Genomic DNA, 22,773 nt, shown 5'->3' on the forward strand with positions numbered 1-22,773 from the left:
CTGTCTGTCCTCGGCGCTCTGCTTCTCTGCTCTGGCTGTGAGCGCCGGGCAGCTCTGCTTTCCGGCCGCTGTGCTCACGATGGTAACCAGGGTAAACATCGGGTTACTAAGCGCGGCCCTGCGCTTAGTAACCCGATGTTTACCCTGGTTACCAGCGAAGACATCGCTGAATCGGCGTCACACACGCCGATTCAGCGATGTCAGCGGGAGATCCAGCGACGAAACAAAGTTCTGGACTTTCTTCCCCGACCAGCAACATCACAGCAGGATTCTGATCGCTGCTGCCTGTCACACTGGACGATATCGCTAGCGAGGACGCTGCAACGTCACGGATCGCTAGCGATATCGTCTAGTGTGACGGTACCTTTAGGTTTTAGTGGAGACTGTAGAAAGCAGAGTATTCAGGCAGTTTTTCTTACAGAAATCACTCCAGCTGTCTCCCTGCACTGCCAATCAATATCAGTATTGTGAGTTACCAACCAAGGAAGGTTGTACAATAGGAGTAGGAAGACCTTCAAGAACATAGCAAGAAATTAATTCTTTGTGAAGAGCCCCTATTTGAAGGTTGAAGTTATGAACAATTTGTGTAAAGAGGTGCTTAGTTGATAGCAAATATGGGGATGGGATTTGCCACAATACTACGAGAGACCATGAGTTTGGGCAAACTGAGCATCCACCATATTGGTCCCCACCCCACTATCCAAAAAGGTTGAAACTTTTCATACCTGCGACAACTATTGCAGGTAAGACAAACTGAGACACACATGCTGAGGAGTTATGTACGCCCAGGTTGTAATCCTTCACACAACCTGGGGTCAGAAGTTTTCCAACTGTTTTTTTTTTGTTTTGTTTTAGGTATGGAGGGACAGACCTCAATGAAGTGACCACTTTGACTGCAAAAGAAACAAGCCCCTGTCTAATGGCGAATCGCAGAAAATCTAGACTGGGATGAGACATTCCCCCAACTGCATGGGTTCATCAGAGCATGCGGGAGGGTTTTCACACTTAGAGAGTCCTACTGGGGAAGGGGATATCCTAGGTCTATCCCAGAGGCTTCTATCAATCCAAATGGTTAAGGCCATAGCGGCCTTGAAGGCCTCCGGAGTTTCATAGAAAACGAAAGTGTCTTTTAACCTTTCTGAGAAACCCTGACACAAATTACTTCTAAAAGCAGGGTATTTCCACCTGGTTTCAGTGGCCCATCTGCGGTACTTTGAACAAAATGCCTTTGCTCCTTCCCAGAAAACCTGTCCTGAAGGGCCACTTTTATTTCTGGTTGAGTCTGGCTAGCTATTGAGACCACCAGACCAGAGGTCTGCTGTTGCAAAACCAATGACAGCAGATCTTTCACTTCCAGAAATAGACTTTGCATCTATTTTGCAATAGCCACAACAGGATCCATGTTAAAATCCTGAAGAAGAAAAAAGGGCAGGTTATAATTCACGCAGGAGCTTGCAGCGCAAACCCAGGAAAGAAGGTGAAGGGTGCCTTATGACAATAGGGAAAGGAGAAAAGGGACATTCCCCAACACTCACCTGATACTGCTCCCTGCGCTCCTTATCGCCCCTAGATGGGTCCGTCCCCCTTGCGCCATCACATACCTAAGCCCTGAGCTAGCCCTAAATAGTTAGTGAGACTAGCATCTTGCTACCTTACTATGTGCACACGTTCAGGAATTCATGCAGAAAATTCCTGGGGAAATCCGGACATTTCTGCCAGATTTCCGCATGAAATCCGCATGCGTTTTTTTGCGCGGTTTTGACGCAGTGTTTGCGCGTTTTTTGCGCGGTTTTTCCCAGACATTTCTCAATGCATTAGACAGTGGGAAAACCGCGAAAAAAACGCAAAATTAAGTGAGCAGGTTCATTATTTTTCCACAATGCGTTTTTCATGCGCAAAAACGCACATCATGTGCACAGAAATTGCAGATTTCATTAAAAATGATAGGATGCTTAATGTATGCAGATTATTTGCGGTTTTATAGCATTTTTATAGCGCAAAAACGCTAAAAAACCGCAAATAATCTGCAACTTGTGCACATAGCCTAAAAGTAAGGAAATACAGGGAGGGAAACAAATGGAACTCCACCGCTTAAATAGGAACTACTTCTCCAGGGGAACAACTTCTCAAAGGAGGTCAGCATAGGAAGCCTACAACTGGTATAGGAGAGAGGAGTGACAGCAGCTGAGATGCGAGCCATATGGAATCCTAGCATGATCAAAAAGGAACGCTTAACCTCTTCCACACCAAGTGAAAAATCTTCATTCAAGTTGAATGCCAACCGCACTCCAAAGAGTACCCATGATCCACCAACCACAGCAGCCTTCTGATCCCATATACCCCTAAGGTCCCCGCATGATGCAGCACATTCTTGACATTCTAGCACTGAGTTCCTTGACTGTATGCAAGGCATCATGAAATCTGAAGATTACCAAAGGATTTCAGGTCAGAATGTACTTCCCAGTCAAAAAGCTTGGTTTGGATCCTAGGTCATGGGTCTTGCAGCAGGACAATAACTCCAAACACACTTCAAGAAGCACACAGAATGGATGGAAACCGCGCTGGAGAGTTCCGAAGTGGCCAGCAATTAGTCTAGAGCTAAATCCCATTGAATAGCTGTAGAGAGATCTTAAAATTGCTGTTGGGAGAAGGCACTCTTCAAATATGAGACCTGGAGCAATCCGCAGAAGAATAGTGGTCCAAAATTCCAGTTGAGTTGTATGAAACTTTGTTGACTGTTATAGGAAGCGATTGATTGCAGTTTTTTATTCCAAAGGGTGTGAAACCAAATATTAAGTTGTGTGCCAACAATTTTGTCCTGCTCATTTTGTTGGTTATGTGTGAAATTGTCTGTGAGCTAAATTCACTTCTATGCCTTTTGAACTCCAAATTCATAAGATTTGTTTTACGAGCGCTCAGGAAATCAATGCAGCACAGCCTTATACGGTGTAGCCGTGTACCCAGGATTTCTGGTTTATTAGCATATGTAGGCACTTTTAAATAGTCTTTTCCTTTATCTGTAGCACTAGGAGCCAATAGGAACTTTAGGGGCGTGAATAGAAATGTGAAACTTCCCACGCCCAACAGTGTTGCCTGATCACCATTACACAAAAGTTACAAGACAAGATGGCTACCACATGTTAAAAATGGATTCTGTTCTCTCACATTGTCCAATTTGCCTTTTTTTGTTTTCCAATACACACTAGAAATAATGATAACATACCAGAACTGATATAGTATGACCATATTTAGAGGAAAACTCCACTAGAACTATAGAAAACATATGAAAAAACCAGAGCTTTTAAATTCCAAAACATAACCAAAAATGCTACAAAAAAATAAATAAACTAGTGTAAGGCAAGAAAGGTGTGTATAAAAATGTATAACTTTATTATAGTACAAATATTAAAGCCAAACACACAAGTACAAAACATAGAAACAAAGAAAACAAACAAAACTGGACAGGTCTACAGAATGATGATACAAACTGGCAGGGGCCGGCAATCCAATAAAACAGAGGCGCTCACAAATATATGATAAATCTACATACCAAAAAATGCACAGTAAATATAAAGGCAGAATGTCATATCACATGGCATGTATGGAGAACAGAGCAACCTAATGGAAATCCACTAAGATAAATGGGGATAGAGTACACCACATATCACAGGCAAAAACAGACCAGGATGTGAGTGGGAAGTAACATGTAATAACCCGGCCACATTATAATAAAGCTGACAGTGCAACGCCAAAAGTACATAGGGATGAAGTGATAGGCATATCTTACCCGTGGACGCCTTGACCCACCGCACAGATACCCCAAATACTAGAAATAATGTGTATAACAAAACTTGTAATTGCAATGATTTTCTGGAACAATTTTCAAGGGTGCTGGACACCTACACATTTCACCTATGGGAGGTCTTATGACACCGCCTGCTGAATCAATAGGCATTAATGTGGGGTTGGTCCTCTTCCCCTTACACTGGTCCTCTTACACTGTTCTGGAAAAACGTTCTACAATATTTTGCAGTGTCAGTGGGCATTTTTGCTTATGCATTCAGAATAGCATTTGCAAGGTCAGTGATTTTCGAAAGGGTTAAGGTCATTGCTCAGTGCTACCAGTCATGTTCTTCTACACCAAACTCACCCAACCATGCCTTTATGTACCTTGTTTTGTGCATGGGGAACAGAAGAGTCTTCCCCCCTCAAAACTGTTCCCACAAAGTTTGAAGCTACAATTCTCCAGTGTCTTGTATACTGAAACATCAAGATTTCTTTTTGCTAGAACTAAGAGACCCAGTCTGATGCCAGGAAAACATCTGCATAATATTATTTCTCATTCACCAAACTGTACAGTTGGAACAGTGCAGTCAGGCAGCTAATATTCTCCCGGCCTTTGCCAAACCCAGAGTTGTCCATCAGATGCCAGATAGAGAAGTGTGATTCGTCACTGCACAGGTCAAATTTTCACTACTCCAGAGTCCTGTGGTGGCTACTTTACACCACTCCATCTGACACTTTGCATTGTGCTTAGTGATGTAAGGCGGGTACAGTGGGTACGAATAGTATTCAGACCCCTTTACATTTTTCACTCTTTGTTTCATTACAGCCATTTGGTAAATTCAAAAAAGTTCATTTTTTTCTCATTAATGTACACTCTGGACCCCATGTTGACTGAAAAAAAGAAATATAGAATTTTTTGCAAATTTATTGAAAAAGAAAAACAAATATCACATGGTCATAAGCATTCAAAACCCGTAGCTCAGACACACATATTTTAGTCACATGCTGTCCATCTCCTTGTGATCCTCCTTCAGATGGTTCTACTCCTTCATTGGAGTCCAGCTGTGTTTAATTAAAAACTGATAGGACTTGATTTGGAAAGGCACACACCTGTCTATATAAGACCTCACAGCTCACAGTGCATGTCAGACCAAATGAGAATCATGAGGTCAAAGGAACTGGCCAAAGAGCTCAGAGACAGAATTGTGACAAGGCACAGATCTGGCGAAGGTTACAACAGAATTTCTGCAGTACTCAAGGTTCCTAAGAGCACAGTGGCCTCCATAATCCTTAAATGGAAGAAGTTTGGGACCACCAGAAGTCTTCCTAGACCCTGTGTCCAGCCAAACTGATCAATCGTGGGACAAGAGCCTTGGTGAGAGAGGTAAAGAAGAACCACAAGATCACAGTGGCTGAGCTCCAGAGATGCAGATGGGAAAATGTTCCACAACAAGTCAACTATCACTGCAGCTCTCCACCAGGCAGGCCTTTATGGCAGAGTGGCCCAACGGAAGCCTCTCTTCAGTGCAAGACATATGAAAGCCCACATAGAGTTTGCTAAAAACACATGAAGGACTCCCAGACTATGGGAAATAAGATTCTCTGGTCTGATGAGACGAAGATAGACCTTTTTTGTGATAATTCTAAGCGATATGTGTGGAGAAAACCAGGCGCTGCTGATCACCTGCCCAACACAATCCCAACAGTGAAACATGGTGGTGGCAGCATCATGCTATGGGGGTGTTTTCAGCTGCATGGCCAGGACGACTAGTTGCCAATGAAGGAAACATGAATGCGGCCAAGTACAGAGATATCCTGGATGAAAACCTCTTCCAGAGTGCTCTGGACCTCAGACTTGGCCGAAGGATCACCGTCCAACAATACATTGACCCTAAGCACATAGCTAAAATAACAAATGAGTGGCTTCAGAACAACTCTGTGACCATTCTTGACCGCCCAGCCAGAGCCCTGACCTAAATCTAATTGAGCATCTCTGGAGAGACCTGAAAATGGCTGTCCACCAACGTTCACCACCCAACCTGATGGAACTGGAGAGGATCTGCAAGGAAGAATGGCAGAGGATCCCCAAATCCAGGTGTGAAAAACTTGTTGCATCATTCCCGAGAAGACTCATGGGCTGTACTAGCTCAAAGGGTGCTTCTACTCAATACGGAGCAAAGGATCTGAATACTTATGACCATGTGATATTTCATTTTTTCTTTTTTAACCCCTTCATGACCCAGCCTATTTTGACCTTAAAGACCTTGCCGTTTTTTGCAATTCTGACCAGTGTCCCTTTATGAGGTAATAACTCAGGAACGCTTCAACGGATCCTAGCGGTTCTGAGAATGTTTTTTCGTGACATATTGGGCTTCATGTTAGTGGTAAATTTAGGTCAATAAATTCTGCGTTTATTTGTGATAAAAACGGAAATTTGGCGAAAATTTTGAAAATTTCGCAATTTTCACATTTTTAATTTTTATTCTGTTAAACCAGAGAGTTATGTGACACAAAATAGTTAATAAATAACATTTCCCACATGTTTACTTTACATCAGCACAATTTTGGAAACAAAATTTTTTTTTGTTAGGAAGTTATAAGGGTTAAAATTTGACCAGCGATTTCTCATTTTTACAACGAAATTTACAAAACCATTTTTTTTAGGGACCACCTCACATTTGAAGTCAGTTTGAGGGGTCTATATGGCTGAAAATACCCAAAAGTGACACCATTCTAAAAACTGCACCCCTCAAGGTACTCAAAACCACATTCAAGAAGTTTATTAACCCTTCAGGTGCTTCACAGCAGCAGAAGCAACATGGAAGGAAAAAATGAACATTTAACTTTTTAGTCACAAAAATTATCTTTTAGCAACAATTTTTTTATTTTCCCAATGGTAAAAGGAGAAACTGAACCACGAAAGTTGTTGTCCAATTTGTCCTGAGTACGCTGATACCTCATATGTGGGGGTAAACCACTGTTTGGGCGCACGGCAGGGCTTGGAAGGGAAGGAGCGCCATTTGACTTTTTGAATCAAAAATTGGCTCCACTCTTTAGCGGACACCATGTCACGTTTGGAGAGCCCCCGTGTGCCTAAAAATTGGAGCTCCCCCACAAGTGACCCCATTTTGGAAACTAGACGCCCCAAGGAACTTATCTAGATGCATAGTGAGCACTTTGAACCCCCAGGTGCTTCACAAATTGATCCGTAAAAATGAAAAAGTACTTTTTTTTCACAAAAAAATTATTTTAGCCTCAATTTTTTCATTTTCACATGGACAACAGGATAAAATGGATCCTAAAATGTGTTGGGCAATTTCTCCTGAGTACACCAATACCTCACATGTGGGGGTAAACCACTGTTTGGGCACATGGTAAGGCTCGGAAGGGAAGGAGCGCCATTTGACTTTTTGAATGAAAAATTATTTCCATCGTTAGCGGACACCATGTCGCGTTTGGATAGCTCCTGTGTGCCTAAACATTGGCGCTCCCCCACAAGTGACCCCATTTTGGAAACTAGACCCCCCAAGGAACCTATTTAGATGCCTAGTGAGCACTTTAAACCCTCAGGTGCTTCACAAATTGATCTGTAAAAATGAAAAAGTACTTTTTTTTCACAAAAAAATTCTTTTCGCCTCAATTTATTCATTTTCACATGAGGAGTAGGATAAAATGGATCATAAAATTTGTTGGGCAATTTCTCCCGAGTACGCCGATACCTCATATGTGGGGGTAAACCACTGTTTGGGCACTCGGCAGGGCTCGGAAGGGAAGGCGCGCCATTTGACTTTTTGAATGGAAAATTAGCTCCAGTTGTTAGCGGACACCATGTCGCGTTTGGAGAGCCCCTGTGTGCCTAAACATTGGAACTCCCCCACAAGTGACCCCATTTTGGAAACTAGACCCCCCAAGGAACTTATCTAGATGCATATTGAGCACTTTAAACCCCCAGGTGCTTCACAGAAGTTTATAACGCAGAGCCATGAAAATAAAAAATAATTTTTCTTTCCTCAAAAATGATTTTTTAGCCTGGAATTTCCTATTTTGCCAAGGATAATAGGAGAAATTGGACCCCAAATATTGTTGTCCAGTTTGTCCTGAGTACGCTGATACCCCATATGTGGGGGGTAAACCACTGTTTGGGCGCACGGCAGGGCTCGGAAGGGATGGCACGCCATTTGGCTTTTTAAATGGAAAATTAGCTCCTATCATTAGCGGACACCATGTCACGTTTGGAGAGCCCCTGTGTGCCTAAACATTGGAGATCCCCCAGAAATGACCCTATTTTGGAAACTAGACCCCCAAAGGAACTAATCTAGATGTGTGGTGAGGACTTTGAACCCCCAAGTGCTTCACAGAAGTTTACAACGCAGAGCCATGAAAATAAAAAAAAAAAAATATTTTCTCAAAAATGATCTTTTAGCCTGCAATTTTTTATTTTCCCAAGGGTAACAGGAGAAATTTGACCCCAAAAGTTGTTGTCCAGTTTCTCCTGAGTACGCTGATACCCCATAAGTGGGGGTAAATCACTGTTTGGGCACATGCTGGGGCTCGGAAGTGAAGTAGTGACGTTTTGAAATGCAGACATTGATGGAATGCTCTGTGGGCGTCACGTTGCGTTTGCAGAGCCCCTGATGTGGCTTAACAGTAGAAACCCCCCACAAGTGACCCCATTTTGGAAACTAGACCCCCAAAGGAACTTATCTAGATGTGTGGTGAGCACTTTGAACCCCCAAGTGCTTCATAGAAGTTTATAATGCAGAGCCGTGAAAATAATAAATACGTTTTCTTTCCTCAAAAATAATTATTTAGCCCAGAATTTTTTATTTTCCCAAGGGTTACAGGAGAAACTGGACCCCAAGAGTTGTTGTCCAGTTTCTCCTGAGTACTCTGATACCCCATGTGTGGGGGTAAACCACTGTTTGGGCACACGTCGGGGCTCAGAAGGGAAGTAGTGACTTTTGAAATGCAGACTTTGATGGAATGGTCTGCGGGCGTCACATTGCGTTTGCAGAGCCCCTGGTGTGCCTAAACAGTAGAAACACCCCACAAGTGACCCCATTTTGGAAACTAGACCCCCCAAGGAACTTATCTAGATGTAAGGTGAGCACTTTGAACCCCCAAGTGCTTCACAGACGTTTACAACGCAGAGCCGTGAAAATAAAAAATCATTTTTCTTTCCTCAAAAATGATGTTTTAGCAAGCATTTTTTTAGATTCACAAGGGTAACAGGAGAAATTGGACCCCAGTAATTGTTGCGCAGTTTATCCTGAGTACACTGATACCCCATATGTGGGGGTAAACCACTGTTTGGGCACACGTCAGGGCTCGGAAGTGAGGGAGCACCATTTGACTTTTTGAATACGACATTGGCTGGAATCAATGGTGGCGCCATGTTGCGTTTGGAGACCCCTGATGTGCCTAAACAGTGGTAACCCCTCAATTCTACCTCCAACACTAACCCCAACACACCCCTAACCCTAATCCCAACTGTAGCCATAACCCTAATCACAACCCTAACCACAACCCTAATTCCAACCCTAACCCTAAGGCTATGTGCCCACGTTGCGGATTCGTGTGAGATATTTCCGCACCATTTTTGAAAAATCCGCGGGTAAAAGACACTGCGTTTTACCTGCGGATTTACCGCGGATTTCCAGCATTTTTTGTGCGGATTTCACCTGCGGATTCCTATTGAGGAACAGGTGTAAAATGCTGCGGAATCCGCACAAAGAATTGACATGCTGCGGAAAATACAACGCAGCGTTTCCGCGCGGTATTTTCCGCACCATGGGCACAGCGGATTTGGTTTTTCATATGTTTACATGGTACTGTAAACCTGATGGAACACTGCTGCGAATCCGCAGCGGCCAATCCGCAGCCAAATCCGCACCGTGTGCACATAGCCTAATTCTAAAGGTATGTGCACACGCTGCAGAAAACGCTGCGGATCCGCAGCAGTTTCCCATGAGTTTACAGTTCAATGTAAACCTACGGGAAACAAAAATCGCTGTACACATGCTGCGGAAAAACTGCACGGAAACGCAGCGGTTTACATTCCGCAGCATGTCACTTCTTTGTGCGGATTCCGCAGCGGTTTTACAACTGCTCCAATAGAAAATCGCAATTGTAAAACCGCAGTGAAATGCGCAGAAAAAAAACGCGGTAAATCCGCCATAAATCCGCAGCGGTTTAGCACTGCGGATTTATCAAATCCGCAGCGGAAAAATCCGCAGAGGACCAGAATACGTGTGCACATACCGAAACCCTAACCCTAGCCCTAACCCTACCCCTAACCCTACCCCTAACCCTATTCCAACATTAGTGGAAAAAAAAAATTTATTTTTTTATTGTCCCTACCTATGGGGGTGACAAAGGATGGGGGTCATTTATTATTTTTTTTATTTTGATCACTGAGATAGATTATATCTCAGTGAACAAAATGCACTTTGGAACGAATCTGCCGGCCGGCAGATTCGGCGGGCGCACTGCGCATGCGCCCGCCATTTTGGAAGATGGCGGCGCCCAGGGAGAAGACGGACGGGACCCCGGCAAGATCGGTAAGTATGATGGGGTGGGGGGGGGACCACGGGGGGGGAATCGGAGCACGGCAGGCATGGAACGGAGCACGGGGGGCGTGGAACGGAGCACGGGGGGGCTGGAACGGAGCACGGGGGGCTGGAACGGAGCACGGGGGGTGGATCGGAGTGCAGGGGGGGTGATTGGAGCACGGGGGGGTGATTGGAGCACGGGGGGAGCGGACAAGAGCACGGGGGGGAGCGGAGCACTGGACGGAGGGGAGCCGGAGCAGTGTACCGGACAGATCGGGGGGCTGGGGGGGCGATCGGAGGGGTGGGGTGGGGGCACATTAGTATTTCCAGCCATGGCCGATGATATTGCAGCATCGGCCATGGCTGGATTGTAATATTTCACCAGTTATAATAGGTGAAATATTACAAATCGCTCTGATTGGCAGTTTCACTTTCAACAGCCAATCAGAGCGATCGTAGCCACGGGGGGGGGTGAAGCCACCCCCCCTGGGCTAAACTACCACTCCCCCTGTCCCTGCAGATCGGGTGAAATGGGAGTAAACCCTTTCACCCGATCTGCAGGGCCGCGATCTTTCCATGACGCCACATAGGCGTCATGGGTCGGATTGGCACCGACTTTCATGACGCCTACGTGGCGTCATGGGTCGTGAAGTTGGGGTACAGAGTGTACATTAATGAGAAAAAAATGAACTTTCTTTGAATTTACCAAATGGCTGCAATGAAACAGTGAAAAATGGGTTCTGAATACTTTCCGTACCCACTATGGCATGGCATGCCATGAAACTTCCAGTGGATACACATTTTTCAGCTGATGTTAATGCCTGAGGAGGTTTCGACAGTTATGGAATCAGCAGGGCTTTGGTGACTTTTATTCATCCAGTAATCCAGCTCTGTAACTTTACGTGGTCTTCACTTTCGAAACTTTTAAGAACCAGAACAACTCCGCCACAGTTCTCAATGATTCCACTCAGATGATAGGAAAATATTTATTTCATGAATTGACTTGTTACACAGGTGGCAGAACCGCACTGGTATCGGCGAGCTCTTTGGAGCAAGCCATTCTGTCATGTAAGGCAGACGGCATGGCGAGGGGTCGGATGTTTATACAGCTGTGGTAATGGGACTGAATGAAGACCTGAATTCTATGATTATGATGTGTCCCAATATGTCTCTGTGAATAATGTAGGTTATGACTAAGCAACTGCTTCAAAGTGAATCGTGACTTGAAAATCTCTTTAGGATATGTGCACGTGATTTGTTTAAGTCTCCACTGGACCCACCGAGTTTTTCAAGGTGAAGACGTTTGAGGAAAGTGGTGACAGTCTTTTTCTGAAACATCTTTTCAGTCATTTTTGTGGTGATACTGCTGCCTGTGGTGTTTTTTTTTTTCATTGAAACTATAAATAACAAGTGGCTTCCATAGAATGGTTGTGTTACTAGTTTTAGCAGCTTCACGGCTTTCAAAGTCTGAAGTGATTTTTTTTTTTTTTTTTTAATCAGTGAAAAAAGTTGAAACCTAAGAAGAACAATGTCAAAGCTTGCTGAGCGTTTGAGCACTTTGAGGCCGGATCTGCCTCAAAAAGATGTCGTGCACATACCCCAAATACAGAGTTGTGCTAAGTTTCATGCAGACAATTGACGGTGACGGCATTCTCGGGAGCGGTAGATCTTATCGCTAGTAAATAGCTTTCCATGTATAACTGACTTTTTTTCCTTTTCCATTTACAGGGCAGCGATGAAGATTTTGAGACCGTCTACCAGCAATGTGTTAGATGCTGTAAATCCTTTTTGGAAAAGTGCTCCTAGTATTACACATAAGTGATGATGTTAACACCGTGTGTCATGGCTGGATCTGTTGTGTTATCACAGGACATTAATCTTTTTATCATATGTAACAAGATATATAGCGCTTGTCAGAATTATACTCTCTATTGAGAGGTGGGAGAGCGATTTGCGAGACTGTAGATCGCCAATCCTGTTAACATTCTGGTGACTGCGTTCCAAATCTCCGGATGTGACGCAATATGCACTACACACAACTGGAAATGATGTAATTGTTAGGTGGGTGCTTTGCGTTCCTTGACAGCGGAGGTGGCTCTGGCGTGCATTCCAACCACTGACAGCAGTGTTTTTTTTTTTGTTTTGTTTTTTAGCCCTGTGACGTTCCGAAAGTATGGCAGCTGTATGATGTAGACTGACCTTTCACTATGGTCTGGACAGTAGGGAGCAATTCCCTTAAAACACTAATCAATTTCTAATTGTCCACTAATATATATATATGGCCTTTTCAAAAATTAATTCTCTGCAGGATTAGACAGAGAATGGAGGGACCCATGTTTACCTTGCACCTAACAATTTGAAACCTTATTAATAAGATACAAGTGTTTTGGCCCCTGAGGAATTACTTGGAAGCAACATGTCAGAATGTGAAATAAGAGTGCAGAGCCTCCATTACAGCGCCAGTTGTGGATTGCCCTTGGCAAGGCAGGACTACATGGGGTTAGAGACAGATGTATCCTCTATACGGTAAGGCTGCACCCCTTTTCTATCCTGGATGAATATCCCAGGGAAAAGCACACCCCCACCTAAACTGAAGAGCGCAGAATGGGTGAAAATGTTCCACATTCTTTCTATCCATTATGTGTTTTGATGCAGTGTGTTGGTTTATGTCTATTAATATATCCTGGTCTTGATATATGTATCCTTATGTTTTCTGCTGGTTCTAGTCTAACCTAAGTTGAAACGGGGACAGGAACAGATGGCAATACATAATATATCGTCCTAAGAACATGTATGCAATAGGACATTTTGTCTCTGGGAGGTGCTTGGACCACTGGACCGCATTTAACCAACTGCCCCTCAGTGTCCAACTTACTCCACAACACAACTCCTAGGATTTATGATTGTGATCTCCATACTGCAGGGTAGATCACATCACTTTTCACTAATTTTAATAAGATGGGCATATCTCCAGCCTGTAGAAAAAGGTGACCTATACCTAAATGGAGTATCTGTCCGCATTTTTTTTTTTTACCTTGTACCATTAAAAGTTAAGTCTTATTATAATTCTCACAAGTGCTATATATTTGGTCTTACCGAGTGGGATATTTATGTTTTGTTAGTGGGCATTCGCTCCCACCATTTGCTTTGTTTAATCATATTTAACAAGAGGCGATCTATAATATCATGACGCTAAAGCATTTTATGTCACGGTCCTCACACTGCACAAGGTTTATCAAATTCAAGAATAAAAATTGACTTTTAATTTAGCAGATGCACTTTATTCATCTTCATGCCTCAAGACAAGAAGGCAAGGTTTTCTGAATAGATAAAACCTGGTTGTCTAAAGTTGTATATAATATACACTGCTCAAAAAAATTAGAGAACATCAAAATACCACATTCTAGATATCACTTAATGAAATTTTCCAGTTACAAATCTTTATTCATTACATGGTGAAAATGCGTGGAAAACAATAAAAAATAACAGTGATCAATGTAAATCAAAATTAATAATATCCCATGGAGGTCTGGATTTAGAATTGTACTCAATTTACAGGCTGATCCAACTTCAGTGGAAATGCCTCAAAATATGGAAATGATGCTCAGTAGTGTTTGTGGCCTCCTCATTCCTGTATGACCTCCCTACAATGCCTGCGCATGCTCCTGATGACAAGGTGGCTGCTCTCCTGAGGGATCTCCTCCCAGACACTGATAAAAGCATCAGTCTACTCCTAGACAGTCTGGTGCAACTTGTCGTTGCAGGATGGAACGAGACACGATGTCCCAGATGTGCTCTATTGGATTCAGGTATGGGGAACGGGCAAGTCAATCCATATCATTAATGCCTTCATCATCCAGAAACTGCTGACAAACTTCAGCCACATGAGGTCTAGCATTGTCATGCATCAGAAGGAACCCAGGGCTGACTGCGCCTACATATGGTCTCACAATGGGTTTGAGGATCTCATCCTGGTACCTAATGGCATGGTACCTCTGACTAGCACATGATGGGCTGTTTGGCCCTCCAAAGTAATGCCTCCCCACACCATTATTGACCTACTGCAAAACTGGTCATGCTGAAGGATGTTTCAGGCTGCAGATGGTTCTCCACAGCATCTCCAGACTCTCACGTGCTCAGAATGAACCTGCTCTCATCCATGAAGAGCACGGCACCAGTGTTAAATCTGCCAATCTCTGTGTTCTCTAGCAAATGCCAATTGCCCTGCATGGTGTTGGGCTCTAAGCACAACACCCACTTGTGAACATCGAGACCTCATACCACCCTCATGGAGTCTGTTTCTGACATTTTGAGCAGACATGAGTGTTAGTGGCAGTCTTGCTGGGTTATTGTCCTCCTAAGGTCCCCTCTGTCTCCTGGTGTCCTGGCCTGTTTTCTTGTACCTTATCTGCTCCATGCTCTCGACACTGTGCTGACAGACACAGCTTCCCTTCTTGCCACAGCTCGCATTGATGTGCCATCCTTGATGAGCTGCACTACCTGAGCAACTTCTGTGGGTTGTAGATAATGCCTCATCTACTGTATCTCTAAGGGTGGCATCAATCATTAGTAAATCCTGCTTCAGAGATTCAATGTATGTAAAAGTATCAAATTTATTAAGTAAATAAAAAATAAAGCAACAGCATGATAATCACAGCCCTGGCTTGGGGAGATAATAGGCAGACTTGTTTCACCCTCAAGTCTTTAGTCATTGTAATTTAGAGATGGCCAGTCAGTTAGCATTATATAGTGCTTCCTGTCAGGAGCACATGACAGATCTATGTCAATCAGAGTATAGATGTGATATACCAATGAAAACTCATTTAAAATGCAAGTTAAAAGACTCAAGGCAGTAAAATGTTTGAGCAATACACATAACAATAATTTGCTATACATTCAGAGCATTGATTTATTTATTGTTATTGATCTTCCTGCGGCCCTGCTGGAATTTACAAGCCCAGGACTCTGCTATGGGTGAGCTGACATAATCCCCTTTCTTATCTTTTTTTTAGGGGTGAGAGCAATGATAAAATGCAAAAATTACCAAAACTACAGCCAAAAAGAATGAGCACAGAGAAATGGTCTGTAATCACCCCCTGCAGATCCACTCCTTTATAGGGGTTGACTGGCAAATTGCCTATCATTTCTACCTGTTGTGTGTTCTATTTGCACAACAGCAGGAGAAATTGATTCACAATCAGTGTTGCTTGATAACCGAACATGTTGCTTTCACAGAATTGTGATTTTTGCCATAAGCAGCTTCACGTTGGAAAACTCAGCAGTAGAATCAGTGTCATAAAGTCGCAGTATGCTTATACCCTAACACTTGCTATGTATCCATAAAAAAATTGTGCACCCACACACTTGAATCTTTTTTTATACCTACAGGAAGTTTTATTTTTATTTCTTTTTGCTGCCATTGTCCGGACATATGAAGAATGGTTTGCTCACTTTTAACAGCTTGGCCTTAGTGATGACGAGCGAATATACTCGTTACTCAAGATTTCTCGAGCACACTTGGGTGTCCTCCAAGTATTTTTAGTGCTCTGAGATTTCATTTTCGTCGCCACAGCTGAATGATTTACTACTACTAGCTAGCATAAGTACATGTCGGGGTTGCCTGGCTGCTAGAGAATCCCCACATGTAATCAAGCTGACTAACAAATGTAAATCATTCAGCTGCTGCAAGGAAAACTAAATCTCCGAGCACTTACAAATACTCGGAGGCCACCCGAGCATTCTTGGGAAAGCTCGAGTAACGAGTATATTCGCTCATCACTACTTCACATCTTTAGACATCTTGTTTTTCTATATAAAAAAAGATGTCAGGGGCACATAGCCTCAAGGCACGTTCACATGAGTATAATTTTGGTCCACATGTGAAAAAGACTGACCTCACACAGACAACTCTGGGATCTATTTATTGGGCTTTTCCGAAGATGTTTTTTTTTTTTTTTTTTTTTCACATGAATTGAATGTCCATGTGTGTGGTGTTGGGGGGGAGGGGAGCTGCAGCATGCAGTAGTCAGAATTATTTGGATTAAATTTTGCCTATTCAAGCTTATGGGTGCACAAAATATGGATACATAGCATGTATTAGTGTATATGCATACTGCGTCTTTATGATGCCGGTTCAACTGACAAGTTTCCAAAGTTAAGCTGCTTCTGGTAAAGATCATTAAGTATTTTTTTTCTTTTTTTCCCCCCTGAAATGGCTTTATTGGTGGCCCAACATCTTTGCTCTCAAGTACAAAGAGCAAGCGGCTTTCAAACAAAGACACCCAAAGAACTAACGTGTTACTTCTTTTAAAAGTTTCAAGGTTTCCGAACCCCGAAGTCATTAATAGGAGTGACATAACACAGATGATGAATATCAAAGAACTGACAGTCACTTCCAAACAAAAAGTCAAGTGTGAACAGGTGCAAGCTAAGAGAACCACTCTATATAACAAATTAAAGATGTACTCTAAAATGCTACAACATACACACGTTGTATACATGAGACTGGAACTGCAGTTGGTCTTGTTTCCAGTATTCCCATTTATCTGAGAATGCTGATTTGAAGGACATTTGTTAACTATAAAAAGGAGAGATACCTCCAGATATACAGAGCGACATCCTGATAGCCAGGAGATCCAGAGAATCTCTACAGGACAGCAGCCAAGACATCATTGCTCCATCACGAGTGACAGATTTGTCATTTTACAGCTTAGGGGATCATGGCCCCGCCTGAAATAATGGAGCAGATCTGCATCGAACATCACTAACCCATGGATACATTTGTGAAAACCAGGGATGGGACCCTCCGATCTCCTGGCTTTATTGAAATGTTCGGGGAAGCCATATTGAGACCCTCCGGTCAACTGGCCTTGTACCTGAATGGACTGTCATCTTCCTAGGCTTGTTACCTCCTCTCTCTGTGTGTGCCAGAGGTGGGGTAGTCGGCCCTGGAAGCTGAAGCCAGGTTATGACCCTCCGGTCAACTGGACTTGTACCCCAATAAATTGTCATTTTCCTAAGCTTGTCATTACCTCCTCTCTGTGCATGCCACAGGTGGGGTAGTCGATCCTGGAAGCTGAAGCCAGGTTATGACCCTCTGGTCAACTGGCCTTGTATCTGAATGGACTGTTATCTCCCTAAGCTTGTCATTACCTGCTCTCGGTGTGCAAGCTACAGGTGGGGTAGTTGGCCCTGGAAGCTCTGAAGTCACAGCTGCTCTTATTCCGGCAAAGGGTAAGACTCTGTAATTTGCACCATCTTGGGTATTTTGCTGGGACTGCTCTATGTGTTATCTGCCTGTTTTGTTGTTCAATAAAGTATTGCCACACTGTTTTACCCTCATCCTGTGTTGTCTGAGTAGCGTAACGGCCACTGTAATAGGAGAGCAGGTATTTGGGATGATCCCTGATCCATGCGGTTGCGGCTAGCGGACTGGGGTACCCACTGACTCCCCCCACACCCCACCTCGTTTCTTCATACATGATGGGCACTACAGTGTTATTTTGACATTGCTGTGCACTGTAATTGTTTGCAGCACATTTTTCAGGTGGATTGTAGGAGGAATCTGTCTGAAAAAGATGTGTGCATATACCCTTACAACAAAAGCTCGTTTTGGTCTTGTACATTCAATTTGCTGCTAATAAAAATAATGCCATATGGATAACAATACACATGTGATTTTTTTTTAATGCACCTGGACTTAATTTTAATGGGTACCTGTCACCAGGTTTCTCTGATCTAAGCTGCTGCCCTCACCATCTATCTTCTATATCAGGGGTCCCCAACTCCAGTCCTCAAGGCCCACCAACATGTCATGTTTTCAGGATTTCCTTAGTCTTGCCCAGGTAATAATTGCATCACCTGTGCAATGCAAAGGAAATCCTGAAAACATGACCTGTTGGTGGGCCTTGAGGACTGGAGTTGGGGACCCCTGTTCTATATCACTTAATTAGGTACCAAGAAGCTCTTTACAGCCATGCAGAACGTAACTCTATGCTTATCTCTACCCGGGTTATTAGCAGCAAGTGGGCTGATGACTGGGTATGAAAAAACCCTGTGGCTTTCTGTGAGCTTGCTAACCTAGACCCTCTGCCTTTGATTGGTAAGCTGGGTTAATAGGCAAGTGCAGAGGTTGCTTGGTACACAGCCAGTGGACTATTTTCCGTTGATTTACAGGGCGGGTGATGTATAAACGTAATTTATGCAGGGCTGTAAGAAAAAGATCATGAAGATCCTAATGGAGTGACACAAATGGTGGTGGAGCAGCTTCAATCCAGGAAACTTGGGTGCAGACTTTCTCTAAAATAAAACATTTTAATGCAAAAAGCTACACACCACATTTTGTTTAGGTTTTAGACACTTTCCTACAATGAAGAATGGAGCAGGGTGTTGTGGAAATGGGTAAAGTAGCGTTTATTATTCCTGCATGTGTCATTCTCATGAATTTTAGGATATATAGTGGAAGAGCAGGTAATGCTGCACTAGCTGCTGGCAAGAAAGAAGGTCTGAGGTCCTTGAAATTTGAAGAATATGTAGTTTTATTCTCATCGCATTTCAGTCACCGGCAGGTCAGGATATAGCCAGAGGTTGGTACACGGTGCAGCAGTATAGCTGGTAGGATAAGCAGGTAACGTAGTCAGGATGTAGCCAGAAGTCGGTACATGGAGCAGCAGTAGGATCTTGAGGATAAGCAGCAGGTGGGAAGAAGCTAGACTAAAGGCTGGGAGCTCAATAATCCCGCAATGAAGGAACTGCAGTGCCAGCTTTAAGTAGGATGCTCAATCAGATCACAGGGTGAGCCAATCAGGAACTCAGGTTGGACACTTCAGAACCAACACAGGTATTAGTATCTGATTTAGCGAGCTGAATAGCTCAGAGGGAAGAGCAGCCCCTGGTGCAAAAGAGCTGCTGGGCTTGAATCCTGATGTGTTCAACTACATGTTCTTCAAACTTTAAGGACCTCAGAACATATTTCTTACCAGCAGCGCAGCATTATCCGGTTATCACCATAAATAACCGGCTATAATGGAAGATTCCAACCAGCAGACCCAGCTGGATTTATCATTGAACTTCTATAAGATTTGTGCTCTCAAGACTCAATCAGGTTACCGCATAAACGCCCTGTCTGAATAACACCCTATAAGCGCTTTCTGCCCTTTGTAGCTTCTCTTCAATTCTCATGAATTTGGCCCATTTATCCTACTATTATAGAACGGTCGTAAGCAATGCAGAGTCGGCACGCCAATGTGCTGTATATATACCAAACATTTATTATGCATGTCATATTTACAGATATTTACATATTGCACATGTCACTGGAATGTTTTATACATGTAATGTACAGAAAACTAATGGCATCAGCCTGTGTATGTCTATATACAACTGTGCCTCCTCACAAAAGCCTTCACAGTATTATACATAAAGTGAATGCTGTGCAGCACTCGTAGAATGATCTCTACATAAGAAGACATTGTCCGGTGCAGACAATGAACAAGGCAACTGTCATGCAAATATTAAATAAGGACTAAACTGTTGTGACCATAAGAATTCAACTTTTGGTTAAGAAAAACATATGGGAACCAAACATAGCTTTTTGGTTGCATAAGCATTAAATACATTGATTTACCAGTGTTGCAAAGCAGAGTCTATTTATTACAGGATTTGTATGCACAAAAATTGCAACGGAATTATTACACAGACCATATGCAATATTAATATTATTGGTCTAGCCGAGGTCACAGACAAGTCTTTTTGGCAGCATTACACACCTGACCTAAATGTAGGCTTGAACCTATAGCCAGAAAAACAGCGACTAGGAGACCAACCTGAGACGAGACACGAGGCACCCAACGTCTCCTTCTAGTAAGTAGGTTCCCATTCTCTGGCAAAGACTTGGTTGACCATGGGCATATGACCAGGGCACTAGAAGTGCATTCTTTCTATATGGCAGTTACTTACAGTCATTGTACATTACATCCATCTGCATGAAGACAGGACAACATATCAAATATAAGTTGTGACAGCTATGGAAGTACATTAGTTTGTCAATATGCAAAAATAAATTTATTTGTTCACAATGGGATGTGCTATAGAAACATCCAAATCTGTTCCCTGTTGGTTTCCAAGGCACTTTTTTGTTTTATCTTCTTGGTAATTCATGTTCTTTTGATATCTGACAGGAGAGAAAAATGTAAAGTGTTAAAACAAAATTTTATGCAAAAAAAAAAACAAAACGTGTTGAGACTCAAGCATGCCTCACCGTAAACCTTAATTATCTGTACAACCTGCGTCCAAAAGTAGTTTAAAGTGGGTATTCCAAACAAAGATATTTGGGTAATAATTGTTGGATCGGTGTTTGGTGGGATTATCAGCCATTCGTTTCTGGTTTTCCCTGCAGTTGAATGGAGTGGAATGTTTTGAGCTCTGTCACTCCATTAAAGGGAATCTGTCCGTAGGATCAACCCTCCTAAACCGGCTACGTGAACATGTGGGTGATAGGAAGCTGAATAAAATGAGACCTTAATATCTATGATCCCACGACTTCCACTGAAATCCACATTTTTCTTAATTGGTAAATGAGCTGTTAAGATCTATGGGCTGGACATAGATCTCACTGAGAATCTGTCTCGAGAGCTTATTTTAAATGAAAGCGTGTTGCCAGTGTGAGACATGTAGATCAGGAGAATAGACTGTCAGTCATTGCATGTCTCACACTGGTAACGCCTCCTTACTAGTTATGAACAAATGTGCTTCGGATAAGGTGTTATCTGAGCACGCTTGTGTGCTAATACAGTGTCTTCAGCATGCTTGAATACTATGTTCTAGTCGCCTCAGCTGTTAGGCAATCCCTGCATGTGTTGCAGATGGCTAACAAACAGGCGGTCCCTGGATGTGTTGCGGCTGTCGAACAGCTGTGAGACATGCAGCCGCGTCCTCGAACATAGTATTCGAGCATGCTCATCATTAATTATTACTAACGCATCAGGGAATGTTGCCCAGATGCTCCACAGCTTCGGTGCCCCCACCCCAGGTTCTAGATCATACCACCCCACAGACATGTTATCAATACCATGGATGGCAAGAAGAACAAACAATTCAATTTTGGAACAAATCAAACCAGACATGTCACTTGAAGCAAGGATCATGAAGCTACAACTTGCCTACTCTGGACACAACATAAAAAGAGAGCAATCACTAGAGAAGGACATCATGGTCGGAAGAATAGAAAGAACAAATTGAAGAAGAAGATGAGCAACCCGATGGCGTGATACTATTGGCGGAGAAGACTATGGTGGGCCTATCTAGGCTTATAGAAGATCAATCTTCTGACAGAGTCTTCATTCATCAAGTTGCCATGGCTCAAGATCCAGCTGAAGGCCATTAAATCATTATAATAAATATATTCTAGTTATAGTTTATATATTGCTGTATACAGTATATTGAATATTTTAGCTATATTTCCCATATTTTATATTGTAGCTATAGTTAATGTATTCTATTCTTGCTCTAGTGTATATATTTTATATTCTAGTTATAGGTCATGTATTCTACATTTTAGCTAGAAGTCACCAGTAAGAAGTTTTGTAAATAAGCGGAGCTCTGCCCTGAACTCTCCAGGAAACAGGAGATGCTTGGACAACACAGAGTAATAGCACAAGAACACATTCTGGTATCTAATTGATAACATTTTATAGCAGTTGTGGCGATAAGTGCTAACAGCATTAATTAATGTTTTAGTGTCGAGATAAGGGCGGATGTAGGAGATATTTGTAAGGATGTGGAAACAGGATCAGGCAAGGCCAGAAAGTAACAACAATGGACAAGACAAGTCTAATATAATGGCCCCTTCACATTTAGCGACGCTGCAGCGATACCGACAACGATCCGAATCGCTGCAGCGTCGCTGTTTGGTCGCTGGAGAGCTGTCACACAGACCGCTCTCCAGCGACCAACGATGACGGTAACCAGGGTAAACATCGGGTAACTAAGCGCAGGGCCGCGCTTAGTAACCCGATGTTTACCCTGGTTACCATGCTAAAAGTAAAAAAAAACAAACAGTACATACTTACCTACAGCCGTCTGTCCTCCAGCGCTGTGCTCTGCTTCTCTGCTCTCCTCCTGTACTGTCTGGGAGCCGGAAAGCAGAGCGTTGACGTCACCGCTCTGCTTTCCGGCTGACCGACGCTCACAGCCAGTACAGGAGGAGAGCAGAGCGCAGCGCTGGAGGACAGACAGCTGTAGGTAAGTATGTACTGTTTGTTTTTTTTTACTTTTAGCATGGTAACCAGGGTAAACATCGGGTTACTAAGCGCGGCCCTGCGCTTAGTTACCCGATGTTTACCCTGGTTACCAGTGAAGTCATCGCTGGATCGGTGTCACACACGCCGATCCAGCGATGTCTCCAGGGAGTCCAGCGACGAAATAAAGTTCTGGACTT

The 22,773-nt window shown here is 43.2% G+C and overlaps 2 protein-coding genes across 3 annotated transcripts in view; one reads left to right on the forward strand and one right to left on the reverse strand.

Moving 5' to 3' along the window:
* Nucleotides 1-13,606, forward strand: part of LOC138638589 (low molecular weight phosphotyrosine protein phosphatase-like) — a 55,992-nt gene extending 42,386 nt beyond the window's left edge. Inside the window, exon 6 of one of the 2 annotated variants that reach the window (XM_069727995.1) lies at nt 856-2,816. In XM_069727995.1, coding sequence (XP_069584096.1) covers nt 856-879 — 24 coding nt within the window. In that variant the 3' untranslated portion in view covers nt 880-2,816. Of the gene's footprint in view, nt 1-855; nt 2,817-12,065 lie in introns of those variants that run through there. The other variant, XM_069727994.1, reaches the window with a different exon arrangement.
* Nucleotides 13,607-19,584: 5,978 nt separating this feature from the next.
* The window catches only part of ALKAL2 (ALK and LTK ligand 2), a 93,517-nt gene continuing 90,328 nt past the window's right edge, over nt 19,585-22,773 (reverse strand). Inside the window, exon 5 of the mRNA XM_069727996.1 lies at nt 19,585-20,508. The gene's annotated coding sequence lies outside the window, so the exon portion shown is untranslated. The remainder of the gene's footprint in view (nt 20,509-22,773) is intronic.

The sequence above is a fragment of the Ranitomeya imitator genome, chromosome 5 (assembly GCF_032444005.1).
Source record: "Ranitomeya imitator isolate aRanImi1 chromosome 5, aRanImi1.pri, whole genome shotgun sequence".
Lineage (NCBI taxonomy): Eukaryota > Metazoa > Chordata > Amphibia > Anura > Dendrobatidae > Ranitomeya > Ranitomeya imitator.